At 40.9% G+C, this 27,157-nt stretch overlaps 1 protein-coding gene across 2 annotated transcripts; it reads right to left on the reverse strand.

Moving 5' to 3' along the window:
• Nucleotides 1-6: 6 nt before the first annotated feature.
• Nucleotides 7-26,829, reverse strand: JAKMIP2 (janus kinase and microtubule interacting protein 2). Of its 2 annotated transcripts, XR_004083021.1 has the most exons (23): nucleotides 26,763-26,829; nucleotides 24,857-25,120; nucleotides 23,755-24,252; nucleotides 22,346-22,555; nucleotides 21,265-21,363; nucleotides 20,423-20,569; nucleotides 18,533-18,673; nucleotides 17,576-17,632; nucleotides 15,649-15,768; nucleotides 14,058-14,186; nucleotides 12,978-13,061; nucleotides 12,613-12,675; nucleotides 12,346-12,444; nucleotides 10,882-10,980; nucleotides 10,497-10,550; nucleotides 9,672-9,737; nucleotides 8,770-8,838; nucleotides 7,684-7,761; nucleotides 6,874-7,077; nucleotides 5,568-5,633; nucleotides 4,857-4,929; nucleotides 1,665-1,818; nucleotides 7-318 (listed from the first exon to the last, which is right to left on the reverse strand). XR_004083021.1 is itself a non-coding variant. In XM_005418834.2 (22 exons), the coding sequence occupies exons 2-21, from the start codon at nucleotides 24,983-24,985 to the stop codon at nucleotides 4,879-4,881; spliced, it is 2,463 nt and encodes an 820-aa protein (XP_005418891.1). In that variant the 5' UTR covers nucleotides 24,986-25,120; nucleotides 26,763-26,829; the 3' UTR covers nucleotides 7-318; nucleotides 4,857-4,878. The 2 variants fall into 2 exon arrangements, 1 of the variants encoding a protein (XP_005418891.1); XM_005418834.2 differs by lacking the exon at nucleotides 1,665-1,818.
• Nucleotides 26,830-27,157: the final 328 nt, after the last annotated feature.

Raw genomic sequence — 27,157 nt, forward strand, 5'->3', positions numbered from 1 at the left:
ACACACTGACTTGATCAGCTGAAAGTGGTCCCTTCCCTTTTAAGTTCTTCCTAGGTGATGTAGGTTGTCAGCTTATTTTTCTTCCCCTTTTGTAATTTCAACATACAGGATTTCATTAGATGCAGCATATATCATAGCTTTAGACAGGAATTGTCAGGTAACAAATTTTGAGTGATGGCTTTAAAATACAAGGTGGCTGCAGTCTTGGCTACAAGTTGTTCATTTTCATACTTTTGAAAATAGGTGTAAACAATATTCTCTTCATTGAGGGGTGGAAGCATTTGCCTTTATAAGGACTTATCTGTGTGGTCGGGCACTCTAAAAAAAAAAGAAGAACATCTGTATGAGATAAGGTATAAGTTTCTAAGTTCCTCTACCTACCTATCCCAATTTGCCAAGACAGAATCAATATATCAATCAGGAAGCTGAAAAGGCTAGTTCTTGTAGCTAGCCTTAATCAGTGTGAGATTGGTTTTGTCTGCATGAAAAGCACTTGTGAGAATTCTGTGTATTTTGATAAGCTTGTCCATTTAAACCCCATGAAGTTCAACCCTGTCGTGCATAAAAGCCCCCATGAGCATGTTCACATGAGTAGTATGCATAAGTTTCAATGACTCTTGAACCAAAGCTGCCTACAATTCACCCATAACAAGAGCCATGGCAGCAGGCAATATCTTTGGGGTGTCAGAGCAAGCCTGGAATTTTGGCTAATGCAGCACTGAGGCAAACAGAAACTGCAGATGTTCTGAGAAAGCCTACCCTACCTATAGAAAATAACTTTGGTTCTCAGGTTTGAGACCAGGGAAATAAGGGCATATTTTGTCTTTGTTATCTCAGCATTTAAGCCTACATAGTAAAATTCAGAGGGTGCAAAATCCACACAGACCACACTTCCTTATGTGATCACAAATAAGTGAATACATATGTTCACAAGCACAGAGAAAATGCAGGTAGGAAAATCCCATATAAACAGGAATCAGAGAGCTTCTGGTCTGGATACTGTATCTGCTGCACATGGCTTCCTTCATATGCACATTCTTGTCCTTTGTAATTGAAGTACAGCAGTGAGTCAAGTGTTCACTCTGGGTGAGAAGGAAACCAGAAGGTATCATCTGTGACCACATCGTGGATTTCTCTCTCCTGGTTAAAAGACTGGCAAAGGATAAACTGCACCAAGGCATGAACAAAATCAAAGACTTTTCACTATCAAGTGGCTCCCCAGGATGAGCTGGGCTTTTTGTTTGTTTTGTCAGGGATCTATATGAAGTCCCTTATGATAAGGCTACAACAGTTCACTTGCATCCAGTAGAAGTAAAGCAATTTTGTAGTATATATATATAGTATATTATACATATGACAAAATATACAGCTCAATAGTTGTAAGAAGAAATGCTGATGGCACACTCGCCATGCCGTGCTCACCTTTGCTGGGTAGGCAAGTGTTTTTTAACGCGAATGGGCAACACAAATCAATGTTAGTTATTCTCTCCAATTCCATGTATTCCAGCCTTGGAGAATATGACTTTGCTAAAATCCCTCTCCATCTTGCCAACACCATTCCCAAATTGCCTGTGTCTGGAGATTTCCCCTCAGGTACTGAGGGGAGAGGATCCCATAGAGGAAAATGCAGGGGTGAAGGCAGAGGATGAGGAGCTTACCATTACCTTGTTTTTGAGGAACTGCTACAAGACTTGATGCTTTGCACCTGTGGAGTGACTGGCCTTGGTAAAACACTCTACAGGTATCATGCGTGCTGTGATGCTGGGCCTGCTGCAGCTGTCTTTACAGTTCAAGGGAGTTCACAGCAGCGCAGATCCTCTGGAAAAGCATTGAGTTTATATATCCCCCACACACACCTCACCCGTAAGATTTTTCCACCTTCATAGTCAATGTCGATTCTCTAAATCACTGTATCTCCACCACTGACATGGCTCTTTTCCTCTGTCACTCAGCTCACCGTAATCTGTCTTGTTGATCCCTACCTGATGTTCATCAAGCCAAATATGTAAAAGAAGGATGGGAATGGCAAAAGAACCCTTCACCTCCTGGGTGGTCCTAGGAGTGCCACAACTGCCTAGCAGGCTTTATGGGGCTGTAACCCACATTTCAGCTCCTGCTGATGCTTCTCAGCTTCTCTATGGGGAACTAGACCCCTGTGTGCTCCAGGGACCAGCCATTACGGAGCAACAGTGACTTCAATGAGTGAGACTCATCTTGACATTGTAGTTAGAGCAGCATTCCTGGGCTCAACAAAGTGATGTCAAAGGGATTTACACCTGCTAAACCTTAGATGTTATGTAAAACAAGAGGAAAACCCATTGAAGGAGATTGGGCCAGAATGGGGGGTGGAGGGTGGAGAGAGAAAGGGCGTGAGGAGGGAAGTGAATTCTTGACACAGTCCCTAAGGGATCCATGTAAATTCCCCTGCAATGAAATCAGTCAATTGTGCAGCTGGGACAGTCGTGTATGCCTTAAAGACAGCACAGAAATGTTTATGTTGTTTTCACTATTAGTCCTGTTCAATGAACATGACAGCAAGGTGTGCATCAGCTCCGTGAAGAGCAAGAGCTGAACAGGACCCAGCAGCCCATGGAGGCAGGATGATTCCAAGTGAAAAATAGCAAACCTCCTAGAACTTAGGAAAAATATGGAGTTCTGACCTCAAGCATCTCATTAGCTTTTCTAACCAGCCAATACCTGCCCTCAAATTAGGCCAAAAGGACCTAAGTGTTATCAGCAAATGGTATTAGCAGATTGGTATTGGTAATACTAGGACGTAAAAGCCTCTCACCAATTCTGTAGCTGTACTAGAAGAGGCAAATACTCATTAGAGAACCAATACCATACCCACACCAGTGGAAAATGTAGGTGCAAACTGTATATATATAAAACTCTGAACCTCTTATTGCCCAAGTTTTTCTCATATGCTGCACAAGGACATTATTTTAGTTGTGATAGGAACGAAAAAAGGACAACAGTACAGGCAAATGGAAAAAAATCATGCAGGCAGGTTCTCACAAATGTCACAAGTTCCTGTGATTTTTCAGGGTGCACCTTAAATCCAATATTTTTTTTTATTTGGAATCTCCCTCTAGGTTGACTGCTTGTTCTAGACTCATGATTCTGTGGTACAGTAAAAGACATAAAGTTATTTGCTACTACTGTATACTGTGAAAATCTTGGCTTCTTAAAATTATTCTGTCCATAATTTGGTCACTTCAGAAGAGTTTCTAATGTTTTTCTCCATTATGAATAAGCAAGAAACTGTGAAGTCAAACTTCCACCAGTCAGAGACACCTAAAACATCTCACAGCCATACTATGCTGTACCATGGTTCTCAGAAATCCTGCAGTAGAAACACAATTAAGTATGCAGTCATAAGTTATTGTGTTTCATAATCACTGGATCAAGGCAGTATGTTTGAAACAGCAGCAACTTGATAATGATACTGACTCTTGTTCACAAGAGCTGTGATCACTGATCAGTCTGCATTTCTCCTAATTCTTCTCTATGGGTTGTTCCCCGTTCAAGCCAACCTCCATGTATATTGCTGCCTCAGCCCATGGAAACATTCATTTTGAGGTCTGGCCAAACAAGGACACAGTGGATTCCAGTTGATGTGGATAATTCTGAGAGTTGTCTCTGCATCAGCACAAAACTGCAAATGAAAGCTTTGATCTAGCTGAAATAAAACACAAAGTAGGGGCTTTTCCTTAAAGGGAAAAGGAAAACCCACCAAACATGACCCATGACACTTAATTATAATCAATACCTTGAATTGTATCTGGAAACAAAGAATGAGCTGGTACAAACGGTGGAAGGGCATGGCAGAACATCTTTCACACAACTGTATCTCAGCTTGTATCAAGTGGAGAGCAGAGGAATTATTCATTAACACAGCTGAAGCCAGAGCCAAGAGAGACTGAGAAATTTAATGGTATGGGTCTGTCCTCAAATCAGAAAATTGTGCTGTCATTACATGTTCTTGAGACTTTAACATTATGTTTTCTATGCTATGTTCTACTTTTGTTATCCTGGATCAGAAGAAAAATTGTCCTAGCCCAGCATCCTTGTTCTGGAAGTGGCTAGCCACAGATAAAAATGGGACCATTATAGTTCTCTGATTTATTTCCCCATCTTCACATTACCCTTTGAATTCTGAACTTTCAGCTGCTAAGCATACCGTGACAGACTTCTTTACCACCTGTACCCTTAACTATGAATTTTTGTTTCTTTAAGCTTATCACACAGTAATTGTTTGTATTAGACGGTGAACAATAGCAAGCTGTCTGTCCGTCCGTCCATCTATTCTATGACAAATTTTTTAGACCTCTCCAATACCTCCTATTAGCAGTGTCACTTCCTGAGCCAGAAAAATCCTTCCATTTCTCTATCTCTCCCTTCCTGTCTCTCAGCAGTTGATCATTCTTCCTTGTCCTTCTTTGTATTTTTCCTGCTGCTGGACACTTGTTTTAAAAAGCAGAGCTGCTGCTCTACTTGTTTTAAAATCCTGATCTCCTTCCTGAATGTTAGTTCAGAGTATGTTTACAGTTGAGGTTTTTTTAACTGTTTTCCATCTGCATCCCTTTGTAAACATCAACATTAAATTTCCCCTGCAATTCCCTTGGCTTTTTGATACTGTGAAATTCCTTGTTAGCTTTTATTTTTACAATTATGAATAGCACAATATCACCAGCAGCTTGGCAGTACAACAACCCCCTACTGTGAACTACTGCAAATTGACAACAACCTGCTGCATTCGCTGACTCCAAACATCCACAAGAACACACAAGGATGTGATCCTCCGGTCTGTGCAAGAAGTGCTAGCTTTGAGGAAATAAATAAAACAGTCTTACCTTTCCAAGAGGCACATTGACATCAAGGCCAAAGAATAAAGGCAAGAGAGAAGAACAAGAACAGAAATAGAAACTGCAGAAGAAAAACAAGACTGTGTAAAAATGAAAGATAATGGCCATGTAAGCATCAGAATTATTTTTGCACTCTGTAGAACAGTTAGAATATTTATTAATTCAGAAAACACTGTTATTTCCCTCATTAATTCTGTAAGTACCACACCACCTCCCAGGCTTAGAAAACAGATCTAAATAATTTTGGTGATGGATTACAATTGGCATCATATTGAAAGCCTGAGGTTAAACAATCACAGCATGATACCCTATGGGTTGACAAGTCATAAAGGTAGATAACAAAAATAGCATGTGTGGTATTTTTAAGCGTGTTAAAAGACAGTGGCTGCAATCCATGCTAGAAATAGCCTGGATATATAAATACATAAATATAAACTTATATATATGTACACATGTATGTTTATACTACCTACACACACCCATATCAAACACTCACCATTACATGTTTAATAATGTAATGTAGTGTTTTAAGATTAAAGACTGTATCTACTGACACAAACTGAAAAGAAAGGACAGTGGACCACCACCAACAGGTGCAGCTGACTGAGGAGAACAAAAAGGTCATATAGTTCAAGAGAACTGGATGACTACTTTCAAAACAAAGTTAATCAGCATGCTTCAAATGATAACAGAACCAACCTTTTCCTCCAGATCCTTAATTTGTCTCTTTTGGATGTCAGTTTTATCTTCTAAATCTCGGATCCTCTGGAAATCAGAAAAGAAAGCATATACACTAAATTCTCAGTAAATCTATCCCACTGAAGAAGTAGCTTAATGTTCCAAGGGCCAAAACCCTAGAAATCAACAAATCCATTTCTGTGGCAGGGACAATCTTGTGTCATACTGTGCCTCAATCCACTCATCCCGCCAAACTACAGCTTTACCATGTGTGCAACTGCTCAAAATATGATCCTGCATATATGTAACTGGATCCTTAAATGCTAGAAATTCGTATCAATGATTGATAAGTAATATCTCCAGGGAAGGAAACTATACATCCTCCCTGGGTAATCTGATCAGTGATTGGTTACTCGCACAATGAAGAAATTCTTTTTCATGTTCAGGTGGAACCTCTCGTACAACAGTTTCTGCCCACAGCCTCCTGTCCTATTGCTTGGCTACCTCCTCCTTCCTTTGCCTCTCAGCTACTTCCAACTGAGGCTGGCTCAGAGTCATTCTGAGAAGCCAAAACTGCTGTGGCAGTGTCCCTCAGGGCAGTGTCCCTCAGGGCAGCTGGCATGTTTAAAATCAAGAAGCTTCTTATGTGGCAAAGGCCTGGCATCAAAAGGTGGACCCAGTCTCAAGTGCCCAACTCAGGATCAGGCAAAACTGTGAGAACCAAGCCTTCCTGTGAACCAATTCCCCCTAACCACTGGGGATGTGCTTCTTCTCTTACTCCCATATCTGAGTCAGATCTGTTTCATGGTGCAGTTTTCATGTTGTTCAATGTGCTGTGACAGTTTGCCATTTTGCTCTCGGACCTCACAGCTTGCAGAGCAGCAAACATCAGTCTTTTAAGGTAAAATGCAGTACCTTATCTCAGCAGTGAAAAGTACAAATGCCCACTTGGGAGGGAGAAGTAGTATCTGGAAAAACAGACAGCTCTCCTGTGCCATATGAGCCAGTAGCATTTACTCCGTTTCTCTCGTGCCCAGTCCAGTAACTAGGGATGACCATTTTTATTACAAAGCTAGAACTGTGCAAAGAGGATTCTGGATGAAAACTTAAGGCTAGAATTTTAAAACTCAAAATATGCCAAAACAATCTTGCACAAGCTAGTATCATGTGTGCTTGCATGCACAGAAAAGACAAAGTAAGAGACAATTCAAAAAGCTGGATGCCAGGCTCCCTCATGGCCTGCAGCTTGCTTAGATTTGAGCTCAGATCGTGTTCTTACAAAGAAAGGCTGAGAAGATACCACATGTGTGTGGTTTCCTCTTCTTACCTGATGAGCCTGCTGGAGCAGCTCCATCCTCTCCTGAAGAATCTGGCAATCATATTCTCTGCTCTTCCTCAGCATCTGACGCCTTAGCTTTTCTACTGCTGTCCTCAGCTCTTCCTGCTGTTTTTCAGTGAGTAGTTCCCCAAACTTTATCACTGTTTCTTGCTGCAAAGCATTGTACAAGGTGGCTTCAAGCTCCTGGATCCTCTGGTTGATGCAATACCAAAAGTCAATTAGAGATGAAACATGGTTTAAACCACATTGGAAACTGGGGGATTGGTGGCAGATTCAGATCCCTGCATGAGAGGCAGTCCCTGTGCTCAAGTGTGCAAAAATGTGAAAAACTGAACTCAGAAAATGGTTCTATGCTCTGAAAAAAGGATAGGAACTTTAATTTTAAAGTATTTTAATATTAACTTTCACTGAAATCCTTCACTTCTACTCTTTTTTATGGAGTTAGAGTTGGACGGAATGTTCCTATCTGAAGTGTAAATTATTTCACCAATTCTAAAATTTCCACCTGTTGTGCTAAAAAACTCCAGCTGGACAAGCCGATATTAATGAGCAATATCTGCCTTAAACTGACAAGAGTTTCAGACTTCAGTAAATGTGCCTTTTTATGACATGAAAAGGTGAGCTATTGTGTTGAAGCTGTGCAGATTGCATGCTAGTACTCAGAAGAATGAGGAAAGAACAAATTTTTAAAAACCAGTACTAACAAAAAAGCAAAAATCTCTCCTGCTGATTCAAGAAAAATCTGTGTGCTATTGCAGAGTTGGCCAGTATGTGCTGCAGAATTTCCTTTGTACATACCATGTACGCTTGGTCAAGAGCTTGCTTTCTGTAGTCTAATTCTTCCTCCAAATAACCTTTTATTTTGCAAAATTGCTCCTACAATGAAGGATCATTTGGACAGAAAAACAAATTAGTTACTCCAAATACTTTAGGAAGTTTTACCAAATCATTTACAGAAATCTAATTCAGCAGGACAAGAAGACTGGTTTTCGACTGATACTCAGCAGAGTTATTAATACCTGACTCAGCTAGAAAAGAAGGAAGGGCAAATAGCTGTAGATTGCTCTTGTAAGTGAATACACCTGATGTACATGGAACTAAATCCATCCTCTCTGTTGGCTTCAGTGGTACTGCTTGGCATTTCAGTAGTGAAATTTAGGGTGTTCTGTGTGATTTTTCTAAAGATACTTCCTCTGGTATCAGGAATTACTCTTTTTGTGCCTTCTCTTATTTTTGAAGAGGTGTAAAAGTGAACTGAACTAAAGAGGAACTAACTGTACATTCACATTCACATTCCTTGGGAGCAGCTGTTGTGCTTTATCTTATCAGTCCACCTTAAGCTGAACAGACTTAAGTACAGACATATCACAGGAACAAAACAAGCCACTTCTGCTGTCTAATTCTTGTAGTTATGTTTGTTCATCTTGTAGGCTGCTGCCATTAACTAGAATAAGAACAGGGTAAGGTACTAACTTTAATTAGTGTGTAATGAAAGCCAACAGTGTTACGATTCAGTTCAACAATTTCTCACATGCTGGTCCTGAATAAAATGCAATACAACAGCTGATGTTTAGGCTGTGAATCTTATGAGACAAACAATGCATGCATCCCTGAAAATTATTGAGAAACCTTTGAACCCTCTGTACTTGTTAATAAACAGTCATCCTCATAGAAAGAGAGAGGCATTTTCTAAACTTTTACTATTTCTGTTACTGTTATTCTGCATGTGAACTGGACCAGGAACAATTTTATGGATTCACCAATAATCAGACAAAAGCTGCATAGTTCAATTGTCAATACATTTTCCTAGTTATTTTTTGGCACATCAAGTAAGTGTGACACAATCAGTGTCCCTAAAACGTGTAATAAGGAAAGTTTTCTTACCATATCACTTTCCAGTTCCATCATTTTCTGATGCAGAGCAGCTTCAGCTCCCTCAATCTGCTGGATCCACTGGAGAGAAGACAATGAGACCTGTAACCTGCTGTGTTTTCTAGCACACAAGCAGTGGCAAATGGCCTATGTACAGCATCTTGTTAGTCTGTTTTTAGCAGCCTATTGCTGCTGGGCTCATTTTGAGGCTGTTTGTGACAGAGGCCATGATGTCTGCATGTAGCACTAGGCAGGGAAGCAAGCAAGACGATCACCACTGCTGGGTCACCAGAAGATGGAAAAGCACACACCCTTTGATGGACAAGGAACCCATTCCATCCCATGCATAAAGGCCCACAATGGGTCTATAGCATCTCAAAAATAGCTTAGTTGGCTTTATGGCAGTTCTGTTTGAAGCAGAGGCATTGTTGTGCAGAATCCTTGGAAGCTGTCATGTTGAAATCTGTATGCTGCATTTGAGCCTTAGAAAGCAATTTGAACCACCCCCTACTTTCTTCCTAATTTTTGAAACAAGAAATATAGACACATACTTTCAGTGATATTTTGGCATACAGATGCTTTTGGAAGCTTTAGAAATCTCAGGACTGTAAATCCCAAACTTTATCTAATTACAGCTTAAATTTCTGATGATTTCTCATTCGGTTTTCAATTGCAAGTTTTGTTTCATATTATTTTTGTATTTGTAGTTTTTTCTATTGCACAGCTTGGGCCAGCTCAGTTTGTTATTTTTGCTGCTTCAGCAAGGTGTTTGGGACTGTGCTGGCACAGTTTATTTTATCTGGGGAATACTCCCAACAGTACAAAGTTTAACAATATTGATGACAACAACGGGGCAGAAAATGTGTTAGATGAGGCTTTAGATAACACGTGAGAAAAGCAAGCATGTGATTTACCTTTTCTGCCAAGGACAATACTGTGGAAGCCTGAATTATGGCCACTTGTTCTTCATTCCTTAAATTCTGTGAAGAGAAAGACAGGAAAGAGGAAAATTGGCAGCAGTTTCCTTCATGAACAAAGACAATCCAGTCTACAAACCAGGTCTACAGTTTTCAGAGGATACCTGTAGTACTGAGTATTTGTTTTCCATTGAAACATTCGGAGTCTGTTCACATATTATATTAAGAAGACCACTAGTTTTGCCTTTCTACATGATACGGATTAATTGTATCATTCATTCCATTACACCTTAAGAGAAATGTAAACTAAAATTAGACCCATTTGTTTGTCTTCATGCTAGTTTTACAAAGCTGAATTTCCATTAAAGCTTTTGTAAAAATAGTGCTGATCTACATCGGCACAAGAATAGACAATAATGATCCTTTGTTTTTATTTCTTATAGACTTTTTAAAGACGTATCTAATGTTGGCCAGAGATACAGCATCTCTTTTACATGGGCAGCTATGACCTCTTAGAAAGCCACAGGGAATTTGATAATTCTTGCCTATTTATGAAACTGTAAGAAAGAATCCTAGTCCTGATGAAGAGTGGTTTACTCAGACTGCCGAACTCCTTCATGTGTTTTCCTGAGTGAACAGGGTGCAGTTGGGCCCAGTCCCAAATATTAGTAGTCTTTGGAGATTCTTCCCAGTCTGCTAAACCACACAGAACAGATGCATAATTTAACAAGTATCTTTGAAAACAGTCATAGCTATACGTAACACTTACTGCACTGTACAAAATGCAGCTTGTAAAGACAAAATATCTCTATTTCAACTTACCCCATTATCACCTAGGATGTCTAACTGCTTTATTAGGTCTGGGATGCTGACATCCTGCAAAGAGAGAGTAAGGTAAAGGCATGGCATTCACCTTTTATCATGGCTGCAATATCCACCTATCCTATAAACAACATGGAAGTCGGCCATTTTGTTTTATCCTATGGAAATGCATCACACATTGATTTCAATTGCCTTTGAAGCAGATTTTATCATTATGGAGAGAATTTTGAGTCTAATTGAACTGTGTCTGTCACCACACTTACATTAGACCATTTTTAAATACCTAAAGTCTAGTGGAGTTATTTGTAATGGATTATATGGGCAGCACCCACCACTCCTCCCACTTCTCCTTAGGGAGAAGCACGCCTTTATACAACTGACCTACCTTAACCCCTTCCTTCATGCAGTAGATCTGTAGAGCACTCACACCATCTGAGAATGGGTGAATCTGGAGATTAAATGGTGGGGACCGTCTCTCTCTTTCCTGCAAATTAATTGAAAAGATGCTAGAGACTCTATTAGAATGAAGGAGATGCACATAGAGAATGCCACAGCTGCTGTTTATATCATGCTTGGCTTGCAAAGCCAAGCTCTTCATTCTATAAGCCAAGGAAAGAATCATGTAGACCTAGTCTGAAAAAGTGAGCCAAGTAGGACAGGATCCTAAATCCAAGGTAACTGCTTAACAGGAAATTATTTGATAAATTATGTCAATTTGCAAACTGGCTGTGGAAAGGCTGTCACCTAGCTAAGATTCAAGTGATTTGCTTTATTAAGTGTTGAACAACTCTACGTGATTGTAAATACTCCCTTTAGAAACAGGTGTTTGACTTCAGATATTGGGAGACTCAGATTACATATTTTCCTCATCCTGGTATGCTGTACATTCTAACATCTGTGGAAAACCATGTGTTCAAAAAAACTGATCAACATAGCTATTTATAGACCTTTATTGCTTAAAATTTACAAATATTTGTCCAGTTTTAAAGGACCAAAGACAAGAAAAAAAATTGAAGATGCTATTTCTCATTCCTTTCAGGTATTCAGGCAAGCACGGAAGTAAAGATTAGACTTTACTTTCACACACATTTTTCTTTTATGAATATGTAATTCATTTGATCAGTTCAGCTCCCTGCCATATGGGAACACAGCTGTCAGGTAAAACTGTAGGACAGTTCTACGAATAAGGGGCAAGTCTGACACAGCATTAAGTTATGAGAACCAGGAAGGGCTCTGTGTGGCAAATGTATTTGCCCTTGGATAGCAACTGAAAAGAACAAATAAAAAATAAACCATCTTACACTGGGGAAGAGAGCAGGTTAAATTTTGGTTGGCTGACACTCCAAAGAAGAGTCTGGAACTAGAGGCAGTCTGGGAAGAGGGAGCTTGAGGTCCTGCAGAGGCTTCTAAAGCTCCTGCACCAATGTCCAGTGTCACCTGAGGGACTGTTTGCACTCACTGCAGGTCATGGAAGAGCTGCTCAACAGGGAATGTGTCCAGTATCCGCAGAAGGAACAGCACTCATACATGGGCAGGCATCTCCAAGTATTAGAAAAATCATGCCCACAGGTGTGGCAGCTAAGAGGCACACTCATGTTAATCAGTTAAGCATACCTGTGCACACTAGGCACCTGGCTCAGGCTAAAGTGAACCAGCTGGGTATGGTGCTTACTATTTCCAGGATATTAGAGCTGGCATATTCAGCTCACAATTAAAAATGCTAGGCCTGATTTGTTACTCTGTTTTATTGCTATAACACCTGTGTAAACCCTTGATTAAAGCCGGTGTCCAGTGCAAGGGCAGTCATTTAATTTTCTACCAGCTCTACTGTAAGAAGCGCATCCATCACCTCCAGCTCAAGGTTGCGGAACTCCAGCAGCTCGTTCTGGTCTCGCGCATCCTGCAGCTCCTGTTGCAGACGGTTGTTTTCTGCTTCCGTTTTCTCTATCTAACAGAAATATCTAAAATCATGACCTGCGTGACTGTTACAAGAACCATAAAGTATTTGGTGAGTAGTACTTGATGTAGCATAGGCTGTGCAAAATCTAAACCCTTAAGATGTCTCACAGGATCCAGATAACCATTCAGAGTGAACATGCAAACCTTTGGAACGTACCTTGTCTAAAAGCTCTTGGTTCCTCTTAATAAAAAGCTGCTTGTCTTCCACCCAGTGTGAGTCCTGTTGAATGAAGTAGTAGTATTACAGAATAATCAAATTCCATAAGGCTGTGCACATTTATTGAACATTGGAGCCACAATATTCAGGCTTTAACATCCTACAGGAACAAGCTGTCTTTTACAGAACAACAACATTTTAAGTTTACCAAGGTGTAGCAAGGCTTCTGAACTTGCCAGATCTGCATGTTTACTGACTGGCAACATTACATCTCATGGAAGTTTATACTGAAATTGTGCTTGGTATTTTGTAAGCAGAGTGGGTAAGATAGAGAATAGGGGAAAAAACACACAAGAATTACTTACCTGCCCTTTCTGAGCCAAAGTTTTCTCCAGATCTTCTATTTTGGCTTTATACCTCTGGACTTCAGCTTGAAGTTGCTCCTGAGCCTGTTGAAGTCAAGCACCACATGAAAGAGTAACAAAACCAGCAATGTGACTGGTATTAAAAGGAAACCTAAACCAGCAGAGCCTAGGTTCATGCTGTCAGTTCCACTGAGTGAGCAACCATTAGAAAGATTCTGACTTGGTGATGTTTTGTGCCACCCCTTAGACTGGCACACAGATGACACAAGAGAACAGAGGGGTGGATCAGCACCAACTCCCCACCCAAGCCTGTTCCACCATGGATTGCATCGGAGCAGCAAAACACAAGCTCAGGTATTTGGGGTGCTCTGCTCCAAGACCCTCATAAGGGGCAATCCCTAAATTACAAAAAAAGTGCTTAGCAGATCAGAGTGGCAACAGCTAGTGGGAAGAGGCAAATTTAACTGCCAGGGGGTTGTTCAAGAGCTGACTCAACTAAATACTAAAAAACTGGTATGATCTCACAGCTAACTGCTTTGAGCAAGAATTTGGGCTGGAGACTGCCTGAGGTTCCTTCCAGCCTGAATGATTCTATAATTTTATTAGAGGGACAACACTTTTAGCCTTGGAAGTTTTACTGTAGCCTGCATCATATTAAAATTTAAATGTAATTTGCACTTATCTGTTAGAAACATTCAGATGTTCCTAAAGCTGGTGCAATGTGCGCCTTTGTGAAAACCCACAGGCCTTCATTTGCCTTTAAAACCCAACTCCCATCACACCTAGACAAATGATGAGAAAACCCTTGTGATTCTGTGTCAGGCTGCAGAGTTGTCTGCTTTGGCATGCGTGCCTGACTGCAGAGTTTTCAGGTTCAGGCGGAGGACAGCTTCCTGTAAACTGAGTGATTGTGTCCATTCTTAATAGTCACTCTCTTTCAAAATGTACTCAGTAAATGAGTGAACAGACATTTCTCAGTGTTATGGATGCTGTATGTAGCACCATTCCATTGTATGTCCCTTTGAGGGGTTTCTTGTCCTGACAGCAATGAAATACTGTTACTCTCAAACAAATACTGACCCTGGCTTCTCTTTCAGCATCTATGACCCCTCCTGTCTGTTCCTGCAGCAGTGCATACGCTCTCTGCAGGGCCTGGTACTCCTTTGTCAGCTGTCGAAACCGCAGCTCTGACTCTTCTGCTGCTAAACCCTGAAGAATAAGAAGGGACATGTCTAAGCCATGGAGAGCAAAGCACTGTCAAAGCAAAGAATGCAAAAGTGATTTGTTAAGCACAGTAGTTGCTTTACAGGTCTTGATTCGAATAGTGTTTTGGATCATAGTGAGCTGGCTGTGATCTGAAATTAAAAAATGGGGAGATTATACAGCATTTATATGACAGTATCAGCTGAGTTGGAAGGGACCTACAAGAATCATTGAGTCCAACTCCTGGCCCTGCAAAGCACCATCCCCAAAAGTCACTGAGAGTGTTGTCTAAACACTTCTTGAACTCTGTCAAGCTTGGTGCTGTGACCCCTTCCCTGGGGTCATTCCAATGCCCAGTCACGCTTTGGGTGAAGAACCTTTTTCTAATATCCAACCTAAACCTCCTCGGACATAACTTCAGGCCATTCCCTCAGACCCTGTCACTGGTCACCACAGAGAAGACATCAGTGTCTGTCCCTCCTCCTCCCCTCATGAGGAAGTTGTAGACTGCAATGAGGTCTCCCCTTAGTCTCTTCTCCAGGCTGAATAGACCAGGTGGCCTCAGTTGCTTCTCATACAGCTTCCCCCCAAAGCCCTTCACCATCCTTGTTACTCTCCTTTGAACACTCTCTAGCAATTTAACATTTTTCTTATATTGCGGCACCCAAAACTGCACACAATAGTCAAGGTGAGACCACCACAGAGCAGAGCAGAACAACAGGACAATCCCCACCCTTGACTGACTGGCAATGCTGGGCCCGATGTCCCCAGGATATGGGTGGCCCCCCTGGCTGTCAGGCCACTGCTGACTCATATTCAACTTTCTGTCAACCCCTGGGTCTCTTTCCAGGCACTGCTTTCCAGCATCTCATTCTCCAGTCCATCTGTAGATCCAGGGTTGCCCCATCCCAGGTGCAGAATTTGGCACTTTCCCTTGCTGAACTTCATCTGGTTGGTGATGGCCCAGTCCTCTTGATTCATCGAGGTCTCTCTGCAGGGCCTCCCGGCCTTTGATGGAGTCAACAGCTCCTCCCTATTTTGTATCATCGCAGAACTTGCTCAGTATCCCTTCCAGTCCTGTGTCCAGTAATTTATGATGAAATTGGAGAGCACAGTGCTTAAGATGGAGCCCTGCAAAACCCCACTAGTGACAGGTCACCAGTATGATGTCATCCCATTTGCTATAACTCGTTGATATGTCTTTAAGCTACGTTTCCTTGAAAGAGGAGAGGAAAAAAAAATACCTCAAATTGCAGGGTAGTCATACCAAAGACTCTACAGACTATACTGTGGAAGAAACTCTCAGCATTTTAGTATATGAGTAATCAAAATTAAAGTCAAACTTAAAAAGTATTTATCACTCAGTATGCACTATAAAAACCCAAGTGTTCTTGAGAGTCTGAGTGCTTGTTTTCAAAGCCGTCTCTTGAAAACCTGTAACTTGTCTGTGGAAAGAGTCAGATCTTACCTCATCCAGATCATCATCTGGGGTTGCTGGTGTCCTGTCTGTTCTATATGAGGCCACAGAGGATGTTTCAGAGTCCATAGAATCATCATCATACCCAAAAACCGTATCCACCACATGTCTCTATAGAAGGAAAAGTGTGATTTCTGAACCTTCATGTAAACAGAGGGGGGAGTTGCTAGTTACTTAAAAGATGAGGCGTGAAAAGTGAACAGTGGGCTACCCCTGCAATTACCATCTTCACGCAAACTCAAAGGAAACCCATTGAAGATCAGGTCTTCTGCTGGTGGAGAATAAGTTTGCTGACTAATTTTTCTAAGGGTCTGTCTCAGTCTGTTTGGAAAACCTAATGTGAGCAGCAACATGCCAGAGGAAAAGTCTCTGCCCTTGCAGGAAGGCAGGAAAATTGTTTGCAAACCAAGAAGCTCTTCAGAAGACATCTATCAACGTGCAAAGTGTAGTGTAGTGTGCAAAGGTTACACCATAAGGGCTAGAAACACATGTAGAATAGGCAGCCCTCCTTCTTCTCTCACAGACACTGCTGATACTTTTAATGTCCAGGTGCTTCTCTTGCTGATATTGCTGTTGGATCATATGAGTGAAAGGTACGCTAATACAAAACTAACGTAAGGAACTTTTATTGCATCTTTCCAGAACTACAGTAACTGGCACCCATTATAAACAATTGCTCTTGCTCCACAGTTTGGCTGTATGTCTGACACCTCCCTATTGCCAATTTCGTAGCTGAATTAAATCAAATGAAAACTGTGAGATGTGAAGACACAGATGCTTGACCCTGAAGGCTTGGTTTCATGGTACCAATTTGAGCATTTAAATACTTGGCTTATGGATAACTCTGAAGACAAACTGATCAATGAGCAATTAAGATGCACTTCTTCTTAGCAACATCTTTCACTTTGCTGACAGGTTAAAACCTTCCAAACCTGGAGTTTGAATCACACAAAAAACATGTACCGAAGATGTCAATTAGCTTTTGCATAAATTATAATTTTTGCTCATTGTGTTGTCCAGTGAAAACAGTTGCCATATTCTCCAATGTTATAATCTCTGGTTTAGAAATAAAATTTACTGATGAAAATACTATTTGGTCCTTGCTGTGTCTGCTGTGCACCATTTCACAACCCACATAGAAACAATGTGATGACACAGCTAGGATTTACTGGTCTGAAATTCCCAGTGTGTAGACAATGCTGTGTGACTTTCAAAGAACATGGCTGACACACTAAGGGATGTCCTTGGAGGACTGAGTGCAACCAAGTAACCCATATTTCCACTTTCTGGAGGTGGGACATGAATGCTGCAAAGTCATGCTTCACATCTAGCTGACAAAGGAGCTATGCGAACCACTCCTGACTACTCAGCTCTAAAATTGTTGTAAATTATACCAGCTTTGGACTTAACCTAATTCAGAGTGTTACAAAGGTTAGTCAAAGGCATGTGGAACTGAGCAGGAGAGAATGACACAGTATCTCAGGCAGAAATTTCCACCTGAAGAATAGAGATGCACAAGGATTTGGCTTTAGCCCATATGTGCTGTGAAAGATTGCAGAAAAAAAAATGGAAAGGTCTCTGATAATGCTAATACCTCTCAGCATAACAGACCCTGAGACCATACTTATAGATACCAAATGGAAGGACCATTATTACTACTGAGCGGGGGGAGTGGGCGTGGGAAGGACAACGGATGGGACAGGAGCCCCATTTTGCTGAAAATAAAATAGCTGCATGCCCTTAACAGAATTTCAAAGTGGATTTTAAAAGCTCTCCCCAAGTAACTAAGGAATTTATAAACCTGATCACTAAAGCAGATGTTATAATCCACAAAGCTCTGTTTAATCAGATTGCTAAAGTGTGTTTTCCTACACAGCCTACTTGAATACTCTAAATAAGAAACGATTTTTCATCTTACCTTGATTGGTTTTGAGCTCCTTTTATGCCTTCTCCGACGAATGAGTTTCTCCCTGTCCTAGAAAGTAAGATTAAAAAGTTACTCTCTCTTATCTTCTTTAAAGCTGACAGATGGCCAAATACATGGAGGAAATAAGTAATAGAAGTTCCAGTGACTCTCTCCATACGTTCAAAGAGGAATCTGATTCCAGGTAGAAGGGAGGATTCATATTCAAATCTGTATGTGTGTCACCTAAAAACCACCTGAAAAACGCCTTTGTGCATTTGCCTTGAGCAGCTGTCAAACAATAGGAGCTGATGGATTGCCCTCTAAAATCACTGGGATGCCTGGTGCATGGGTTTGGGCACTGTATAAGGGCCTGTCTGCCTTTCATGATGAGGAGATGCTGCCCCTGTCTCAAAGTCATTAAATGATGGGAGTGTCAATCTCACCATTCCTAGCAATATCTCAGAAGAGACAACAGTCTGTTTTGGAATCCTTCTCCTTCTCCTCCTCAGTATCGTAATGCAAAGTTCACTGACAAAGGAATTGTCAGCATTAAATGACAGAAGAACTGGAAATCTACTGTCTAGCTGTACAAGCTTTTCCAGCACATGATACGGCACTGTGGGCCGGCCTCCTGTTAAGGGAACTTTTTAAGCATGACTTAGTTATAATGGTAAAACACCTCAGCACAGCCCTGCCTTGTGAACATGTAGGTACCTTCCCAAACTCCACAGGTCTCAGTCTGCATTCCTTTCTGGAGCTCAATTCACACTGTTAAGGTTTGAGTTGTAGGGGCTGATGCTCCACTACAAATTCAGTAAACTGCACACATGCACACCTACAGCTGAACATCTGCAGATGTTAAAAGCAGGTAAGGCATTCATGCTCAGACCTCTAGTTATAAGAAAAAATACTATCAGCGGTAAACTGTACACAGCAATCATTCCTAATTTCCTTGTGCTCTGGACATACCCTTGTTAACTCATCAATTATGTTCTGCTGTTCTAAGACCTGAAGCTTTAAAAATTCAGTTTCTTGTTCCTCATTAGCCTGATCCAGGTCATTGAGAGATCTTAATTTCTTTAGAGGAGGATGTGATGTTATTTTTTCTCTCTGTGGTAAGAAGAAAAGACAAAAGAGATAAAATAAGATCCAGCAATTAAAAGACCACCTTTCAATTAAAAACTAAACATCACCTTTCATTTAAGCTATACAGACCTTTAAATATGATTCAGCTACACCATTTTTTTATTCATGTCCATCAGTACTTCTTAACACTAAAATAACACAGCATGGCTGAGTTCTTCAACCAGAACAATAAAGCTTTAGCTGTTTAGCTACCATGTCACAATACAGCCTCTACAGCCCTTAAAGGTCACATACCGTAGCTCTTCCTTGGCCACACATCAAGATGCCACCACGTGTGGCAAATAGAGTTGAACCTGTCCAGTGGGTAGGCAGATAGTATCTACTCTCACGACCTCATGTCCTTACTGATATTCAATGTAGGACCGTACACAGTGAGGCAATTGACCTGCTTTACTCATGTTAAAGACACGCATCCAGTCACACCGGGAGGACAGGCAAAAACTGTGATAACATATCTATTTTAATCACAGCTCAATATCCTGCCTGCTCCTGAGCATATGTGGGAAAGGAGATGGCTAAAACCTGTGAGAATTGCTCTAGCCACTGACAGCTTTTGTGATTTGGACATCCATAGTGTGAAGAGCAGATGTCAGGGAGCTAACTGAGCACATATACACTGTGTCCACAGATATGCACCAGTGGTACTGCCCACTGATGCCTAATGCATGCAGATTCCCGAGTCCTTTCTCTTTGCTGTGGGAGACTCCAAGCGACTGTGATCTGCACTGCCACAGCTGTGGAAGAATAATTCTGACCCATGACACCTGCAATAAGTATATCTGTCTTCTAGGCACGGGTAAATTGCAAAGTCCTTAAGTGGATTAACTGTAACACTAAAGTCTGTGGGACAGGAAAGTGAATCTGATCACCTCTGTCTAATCAGCAGGACAGCTGCTCCCATTGCAGGGCACTTAGCCTGCTCAGGACAGTGGCTACTACAGGTCAGGGCAAGGTCCATGAACACCTTTAGCAAGGGAAGTTGTCTCAGTCTGCCAGCTTACATCTGGCAAACCAGAACATCCACCTCCTTTTTCATTAATGCCAAAGCCACATCAGTGCATGTGTTGGAATACAGGGCCTGGAAGCAGACTGATAATCAAGGCAATCCCATCTGAAGGATATACAAACATAACTGTTTTGACCTCACTTCATATGGCCCTGACATGGGAAATGTATAGCCCTAACTAAATTTAAACACCACCATTCTTCCTTTCCCATATCCACCTATAACGCATATGTTTTATGGAAAGATTCTATGTGTTTAGTGCCATACCTTAAGTTTACTTTGACATCATCAGCTCTAAAAGGAATGTGCACATGATGCAAGAACATCATTCTGGCTGAAAACATCACTCTTAACAGCTTCTTTTTTGAGTTCCAGATAAAAAATAGCACAGTAGGACATGCTTCAATGACATAACATTTTCCTTTTTTGTTTTTTTTAAATGATTGACACTCAATATTCTAACTTTGAAAATATAATTAACTTTGATTATACATTCATGTAAATATATTGCCCATGTATGCATAATACACAATGTTATGGTATGTAAATCTGTAATAAGACAGACCAAAACATGGTTCCATCTTAGCAATAGTATTACACATTATATATAATGCATATTCTCTATTCATATACATCATGCATTATACAGATGTGGCCACCAACACACAGATCCCCCAGTAATATTAATTTTGCTCTTCAGTACCAACCATTTCTATATTTTCTTTAGTGACTGCTTTGAGTTTATCTTCCATGCGCTGCAAAGACTGCATAAGTTCATCATTTCTCTTTGTGAGGCACTTGTTCTTTTCCAGAAGAGGTTTACATTGTTTCTCAGCTTCTCGGACACGCTTCAACTGGATTGATAAGAGCAATTAATAATTGTCATGAGAGACACATGAATATACTTGTAATTTGCAATTATGACATAAAGAACATTGAAGCTGGCTAAACTGATATGAAAGGAGTGCATTAAGATTTCTAGCTCAGGAATAAAAAAACCCATCAAGAGTTCAATTTATCAGCCTCATCCTTAAGCAGAGAAGTAGGAATATAAACAGGTTAAATAGCCAGGGTCCTGATTCAACACACAGATCTCACCACAGAGTAGACAACCAGATAAAGGGATCAACTCAAAGTTGCCGATTCTTCCTAGACTCAGTACTTCACTATTTTCAACCTGGTCAAATATTGGACTACAGACCTAACAGACATTATTTCATTTACAAGGTAAGTCTCATCGTGTACAAGGTAAGTCACCAAGCACATGTTGTGCGCTCAAAGGAGGGAACAGAAGCATTCACACAGAATCCTACAAGCCTTGCTGCCTCAACCTCTGCTGTGATTTTGAACTCACGTAATTTCAATTACATTTCATTGTTAAATTACTGTTTTATTCTAGGATAAAAAGTCCTCCTCAGCCTCCTGAGTGACGGGCATGATGTACGGACAAGGCATGTTCATCACCAGCTTTATCCTTCGATCCTCCCCCTCTTTGCCTTTCCCCATGGCTCTCAACCTCCTCTGTCTGCCAGTGCAAACGCTCACATACCAGTTCATTTCGTTCATCAACAAGCAACGTGTTCCGGTCTTCCAGCTTCCGTATGGTGGCATTCAGCTCTGCTATCCTCTTCTGGTTTCTGCGCAAGTCCTATGCATGGGCAACAATGTCACACAGTTACTGATTCTCTTCAAAATACATGCTTGGGAAAAGAATCCTTAAAAACAGTCAACCTAAGCTGTCATCATCAACAAATTATCTTTAGGGACTTTCACACTACTGAATACGTTGGCAAATAGATATAGGTATAGATATAGATATAGATATAGATATAGATATAGATATAGATATAGATATAGATATAGATATAGATATAGATATAGATATAGATATAGATATAGATATAGATAGATATATATATATTTAGGAGAAAGCATCTGGTTTGGGGATACTTTAATTGAAAATTTTAAGCCATTAAAAAAATTAACAGAAAACAACCAAACAGATGATAGATTTTTATGACAGAGATGAAAAAGCTAAAAGATTCTAATTTTTCTTCCCTTTTCCTATAGATTGCTTCTATTAGCTGAGCCACTACCTCAGGTGAAAAAGCTAGGACAACCCTTTCTGTATCAATTACATTTACTTTCTTATTTCTCATTTGTATATATGAAAATATACTTTTAAATATGCATTGGTTGTGTAAACACCTTCTGTTTAGTCATACAACGGGTGACTTGTGTGCTTTGTGAATGACACCCAAGGGCTGTCTGTGGGAAACAGACAAAGAGGAGGATGTCCTAAGGGTCTCACAGATTCTACACACCCAGCATTTTCCTTGCCCCTCCCTGCTCATCCTTGTAATTCTATCTGGTTTTGAGGATGCATGTTCTAGGTAGTTAGGTTCATCAATGATTCTTTCAAAAGGGCACTGATTATTTAGGATGTGTTATATTTGTGACTAGAACAACTGATGAAAACCAGCAGTACAAAATTTTGTCCAAAGACTCTACGGACATTAACTTGTCTGTAGTCAATGTCTGAGAATGTTTTCCTAGGACTTGAGAAGGTATGTCAGAAAGAAACACATATCCACGCTACTGTTTTGCAGAGACCAGTAAAACCTGCATACAGGGCTGCTGCAGTGCTCCGAACCATCTCCAGCCCTTCCTGGGATCTCTCTCTTGGGACTGCTCATGTTACACTCTGCCTCCTTCACCAAAAAGAGCTGTTCATCCAGAGCTTCCTTTTGCAGCTGCAGCTTCTGCACATAGCCTGTCTGTGTCTCCAGCTCTTTCTCCAATGAAAATATGATCCTGTCTTTAGCCTTGATCTCATCCATCTGAATGAAAGAAACACCAGAACAATATTACCATGTGAAGGCAACAGCATTTCTCCAATTTGTATTGTGTGATTTACTTAAGAGCAGTGATCACCCCTCAAATCTGCTCTACCATACTGCACCAGGCCTGTAAAACAACACAGTCTGAGCCATATCCATAATTTGGCACACGAGCACATTCAATGAGCATTTTGGCAACACAAGAATACACCTCTAGGATGCAGACTGTGAATTTGGGGGGTGGGGGGTGGTATCATTCTTGACAGTTTAAATTCCCATTTATTTTACTTAAATTGTAAATTCTTGAGATCCAATTTTCAAGCTCAACTTTCTACCATTACAAGCAGGTCCAGCTCTCCACATGACAGTGTGTCCCGGTTCTGGCCAGGACAAGGTTAATTTTTGCAATAGCCAGAGGTTATTCTATATCATCTCATGTCATTTTCTAGGGATGGGGGAAGGACTCCCTTCTGGATGAGGGTAGCATGGCTGTGGTCAGGTCACAGGCTCCACAGTGAGCATTTTGCACCTAAGTCACTCTCCTCCCTCATGTACATATTTCATTGCTGTTTCCAGTCAAGTGGTCTTATTTCAATTCATGATCTCATCTTTACCTTTTGTGCCTCCAATTCTCCTCTTTAGCCCACTGCAGAGAATGGGGAGTGAGGAAGTGTCAGTATGGTTTGGAAAGTCTAAGTGGGAGCACAAATTGGGAAGTTCCTAAATCAAGACACAGGGAAACAATGCACCTTTGCTGGTGTGAGCTTCCTTTTGTTCATTTTCCACAGAAATTACTGAAGGCTACACCAAGGCCAACCCAAAAGATCTCTCCTCTCCTGGCATGTTTTATTGTGTTTAGGATACTATAATACAGGCTGGAGAAACCAAAAACCTGCAAGTGCAGATGTAAATGCTCTTTATCTAACCCTTTGCACCTTGCATGTATTAACAAATCAGAGATCCAGATCCTCATGGATTAGACCAATCACTCTCCTAATTTAAGATGTTAACTGCCATAACAGTGTTATAGCTGACTCACTGTGATCTATTTATTCCTGACAAATGACAGTGCGAAATCTGTAAAACTTCTTCAAAGTGAGTTGCATTGCAAGAGATCTGTTACACAGAAAGAGCTAAGAGACAAAAAATGCAAACTCAGTGCAGCCTAAGAGAACACATGAACTGTTCTGATTACTGACCAGACGTCGAATATCCCTTTCACTCTCCCATTTGATCTTGGAAATGGCCTCTTGGTGGGACTGATGCTCACTCCGAAGATCGCCTGCCTTGATCTTGTCAGCCTGGATCATATTGTTAAGGGCCTCATCTACCTGCTTTTTGGCAGACTTCAGTTCAGTAATTTCCTGCAGAAGCTTAAGGCGCTCAGAGTCAAACTGTTTCCTGGCCTCTTCACGAGCCTCAATAGTCAGCGCAGTCCGTACTTTATCACTGCTCCCATCCCGCAGTGCGCACAGTGCTGACTTCAGGCGCTGGATTTCACTGTCACGGACTTTCACCATTCTCGTCATCTCCTGCTCGTGCTGTTTGATGAGGTTCTCCCTCACAGCCTGCAGCTCCTTCATTTTCTCTTCATGGAGTTTGGCTTTTAGCTCTGTGATCTGCACCGTCTGCTTGCGTTGCTCCACTTCACGGATACGCTTCGTTTCTTGAGTCTTTTCTCTTTCGAGCTTAGCAACCTACATTAAAATAAAATGAAAGTCATCTGTTGCCAACGTAACATTATCGAAACAAGCCCACCCAGACATATCCATGTCAAATTGAGAAAAAACCCCACTGAGACCCTAGACAATCCTCCATACTCCTAAAACAAAATATAGGCCAGCTCCTGAGGTATTCACATAGATTATATTGCCTTTACTCAAACAAAAACCTCTCTCTTCTCCAGGTGTCCTTCCTCACATAATGATGCTACATGTACTTTTAATATTTCCTTCAGAAATAAGACTCCATATATATGTGCGCATTTGTGTAAAAGCTTTTTAACCCAGAAGTCAAATTCACCAGAAAATTGGAGGGCTCAGAAAAAGCAAAGTTCCTACAACTTTCACATACTGCTCCATTTGAGGGCCAGAGGTTTCTCCAACTTGTAGCTCAGTAAAATGGAGTCTTTTCCAGGGAAGTTATAGGACATCCATAGTAAATGTTTTAAGCTGGGAAAGAATCAGACCACTTTTTTTAGGAAAGAGTTGTGTGGCCTCTGTTGAATTCTGTGCTACTATTTTTTCCACGTGTTTGCCTTCTTCAGCAGACACTTTTATTTAAAACTGAACTGTCACTCACCTTAGATTTCTCCTGATGCAGCTCAATTTGAATGTCTGTTAGCTTAGTCCTGAGGTCCTCATTGGCAGCCTGTAGGGCAACAACCAGTGCCTCAGGCTTTTCGCCCTTGCTCCGTCCTTTTTTTGACATGGTTTTTTATCAGAGAGTCCACACGTTTATTTCAAATATGGATTGCCATCTTCTTCTGTTCCTTTCAGTGTCAGTTAGGTCAGCAACTACTGCGTGACATTCCTTAAGGTCCTTGACTCAGCTGCTTTGGAAGCCCTGTTAAGAAATAAGACATACTATTATCTGTCAGCGGATGCTGCATCTGGACAGCTCACATGCTTACAGAACACAACAGAACGCTCCCATCTCCAAAACACTGCAATCTTTGCCTGAAAACCTACAAGGCAGATCCCAGCACAATCATGCTTCTGAACACCAGTCTGCCACACTTTTGGGAATTCCATGCTTGCCCTTTTCTGTTCTCAGAAAGGGGTGCCATGCATTGAAGACAGGTGCTCATTTACCATAAAGATTAGTGCCACTGAGAGTACGAGACTGGAAGGGACAGGTTATTTACTCCAATCCTTGCAGTCTGAGGTAACCAGAAACCAGATGCTTTAATCTCGAGAATCTACCAACAATATCATTCTCTTCCCCTTCCCAACCCCCGATCCTCTTCAAGATCCTGTGCCAAACTCAAAGACCCTCCACAACACTGCTACCATCTGTCACAAGAGGAATAGGCAAGTGAAGTCCTCAAGCAGCATTCCAGGTCTCTGTGGAAGCAGAAAACTAATAACATGCAAGGGCCTGTTTACACTAGAAATTGTCCCCATGGAGTGAGAAATTAATGCCTACGCCTTTTGGAGGATTAAGATCCTAATTTACAAACGAGGCAAAAAAATGACAATATCACACTGTAGTCTAGCAATTGAGGTTTTAACATCTGGTTATGAACAGTAAAAAATAAAATTCTGGACAAACATCATCATTATCCCTGCATTCATTTTAATTTTATAGCATTATTATTCCCATTTGTGGCCCCTAGCTGAAATAATGTCTGGAGATGTGGTATATCAGTTTGGAGATAGGCAAAGCGCTGAAACATTAAGACTGCAAAGAACGGGACAGAGCACAGTGTAGTAATGGTAGTGATGAAATTTCCCAGCAATAATAATTAGTGCTCCAGTGCTAGATTCCAGGCAAGCTTTCCTCCATTATTGTCAGGTTACACATTAGTTTTTTATATTTTATTTGCTTTGGGTACAAAACATAAATAGAATTATCATCTCCCACGTTAAAACAGAAGAGACCTCCAAATATGAAAGACTGTTTAACTCAACAAAAACTTGCACATATCAGTTATAATTTTCTGCTTTCTGAGGGCAAGAGCAGATAGAAGCCTAACTCATACATGTGCTCCTCCCAACATCTTGCTCTCAGACACTTGGTTCTGCTCAAAGAGTGGCTCCACTGTGAAGAGAATTTACCTATGTGAACAAGCAAAAACTACGATCTAAACTTGTTTTTCTCTGAGCCCAGAGCCAGCATTTCAGCTCTTGCCAAGACAACAATTAACATGCTAATTTGGAAACCCACTGACCCAACTCTCCATCAGAAAAAGAGAGCTGTGATTCAGGTTAGGTAACTCTAACATGAGGGGATGCTCCAAATCACCACTGCTGATCCAAGCACCCTGGTTCTAGATCCCAATCCTCACTCTAGAACCAGAACTTCAGAATGTGGCAAACATGATGAGAGTATTATGAGAAGCTTTTTCATCCTTGGCAAATTCTCATGACCTTTCTGAGCTTCACCATCTCTGCCAACAATCTGCAACAATTCTGAGAGAAGCACTTTCTATTCCCGCAAAATGGTGAAAATCCCTTGGAACTAGAGGAGCAGTTAAAATGCTTACCTGCTGCAAATTCCAGTAGCCAGACTGGATTCATGCTTGTTGATTGATCCGGCCTTAGGCAACACTCTAAGGAAATAGTATTTCAACATCAGCTAAATCCCATTACTGCAATTACTGCAACAACGGGAATACACAACTCCCCGTGCCTCCAAAATCTGTCTCATTTGCCTAGTGGGATTTGAATGATTCCTAAATTAAGTCTTTGCTTTGGATTTTATTTACCAGGTTTCATCTATGTTTTGCATTTTTTCAGCATTAAAATTAAACTTCTAATTATTGCATACCATTCTGTGTGTGTTACAACACATAACAAAATACATAATTAATGAAAACTGTGATTAAAAGCATGAGTTACATTATTTTAGTATTTTATCACAATTCAGCATGTCAACATC

The sequence above is a fragment of the Geospiza fortis genome, unplaced genomic scaffold (genome assembly GCF_000277835.1).
Source record: "Geospiza fortis unplaced genomic scaffold, GeoFor_1.0 scaffold55, whole genome shotgun sequence".
NCBI lineage: Eukaryota > Metazoa > Chordata > Aves > Passeriformes > Thraupidae > Geospiza > Geospiza fortis.

Coding starts and splice junctions, on each gene's coding strand:
- JAKMIP2 (XM_005418834.2), bottom strand. CDS start 24,985: ATGTCAAAAAAAGGACGGAGCAAGGGCGAAAAGCCTGAGGCACTGGTT. Junction 15,769..17,575: donor GGAGCTCAAAACCAATCAAG/GTAAGATGAAAA, acceptor TTCCTTCTATAG/AGACATGTGGTGGATACGGT. Junction 10,981..12,345: donor TCCGCAACCTTGAGCTGGAG/GTGATGGATGCG, acceptor ATTAATTTGCAG/GAAAGAGAGAGACGGTCCCC.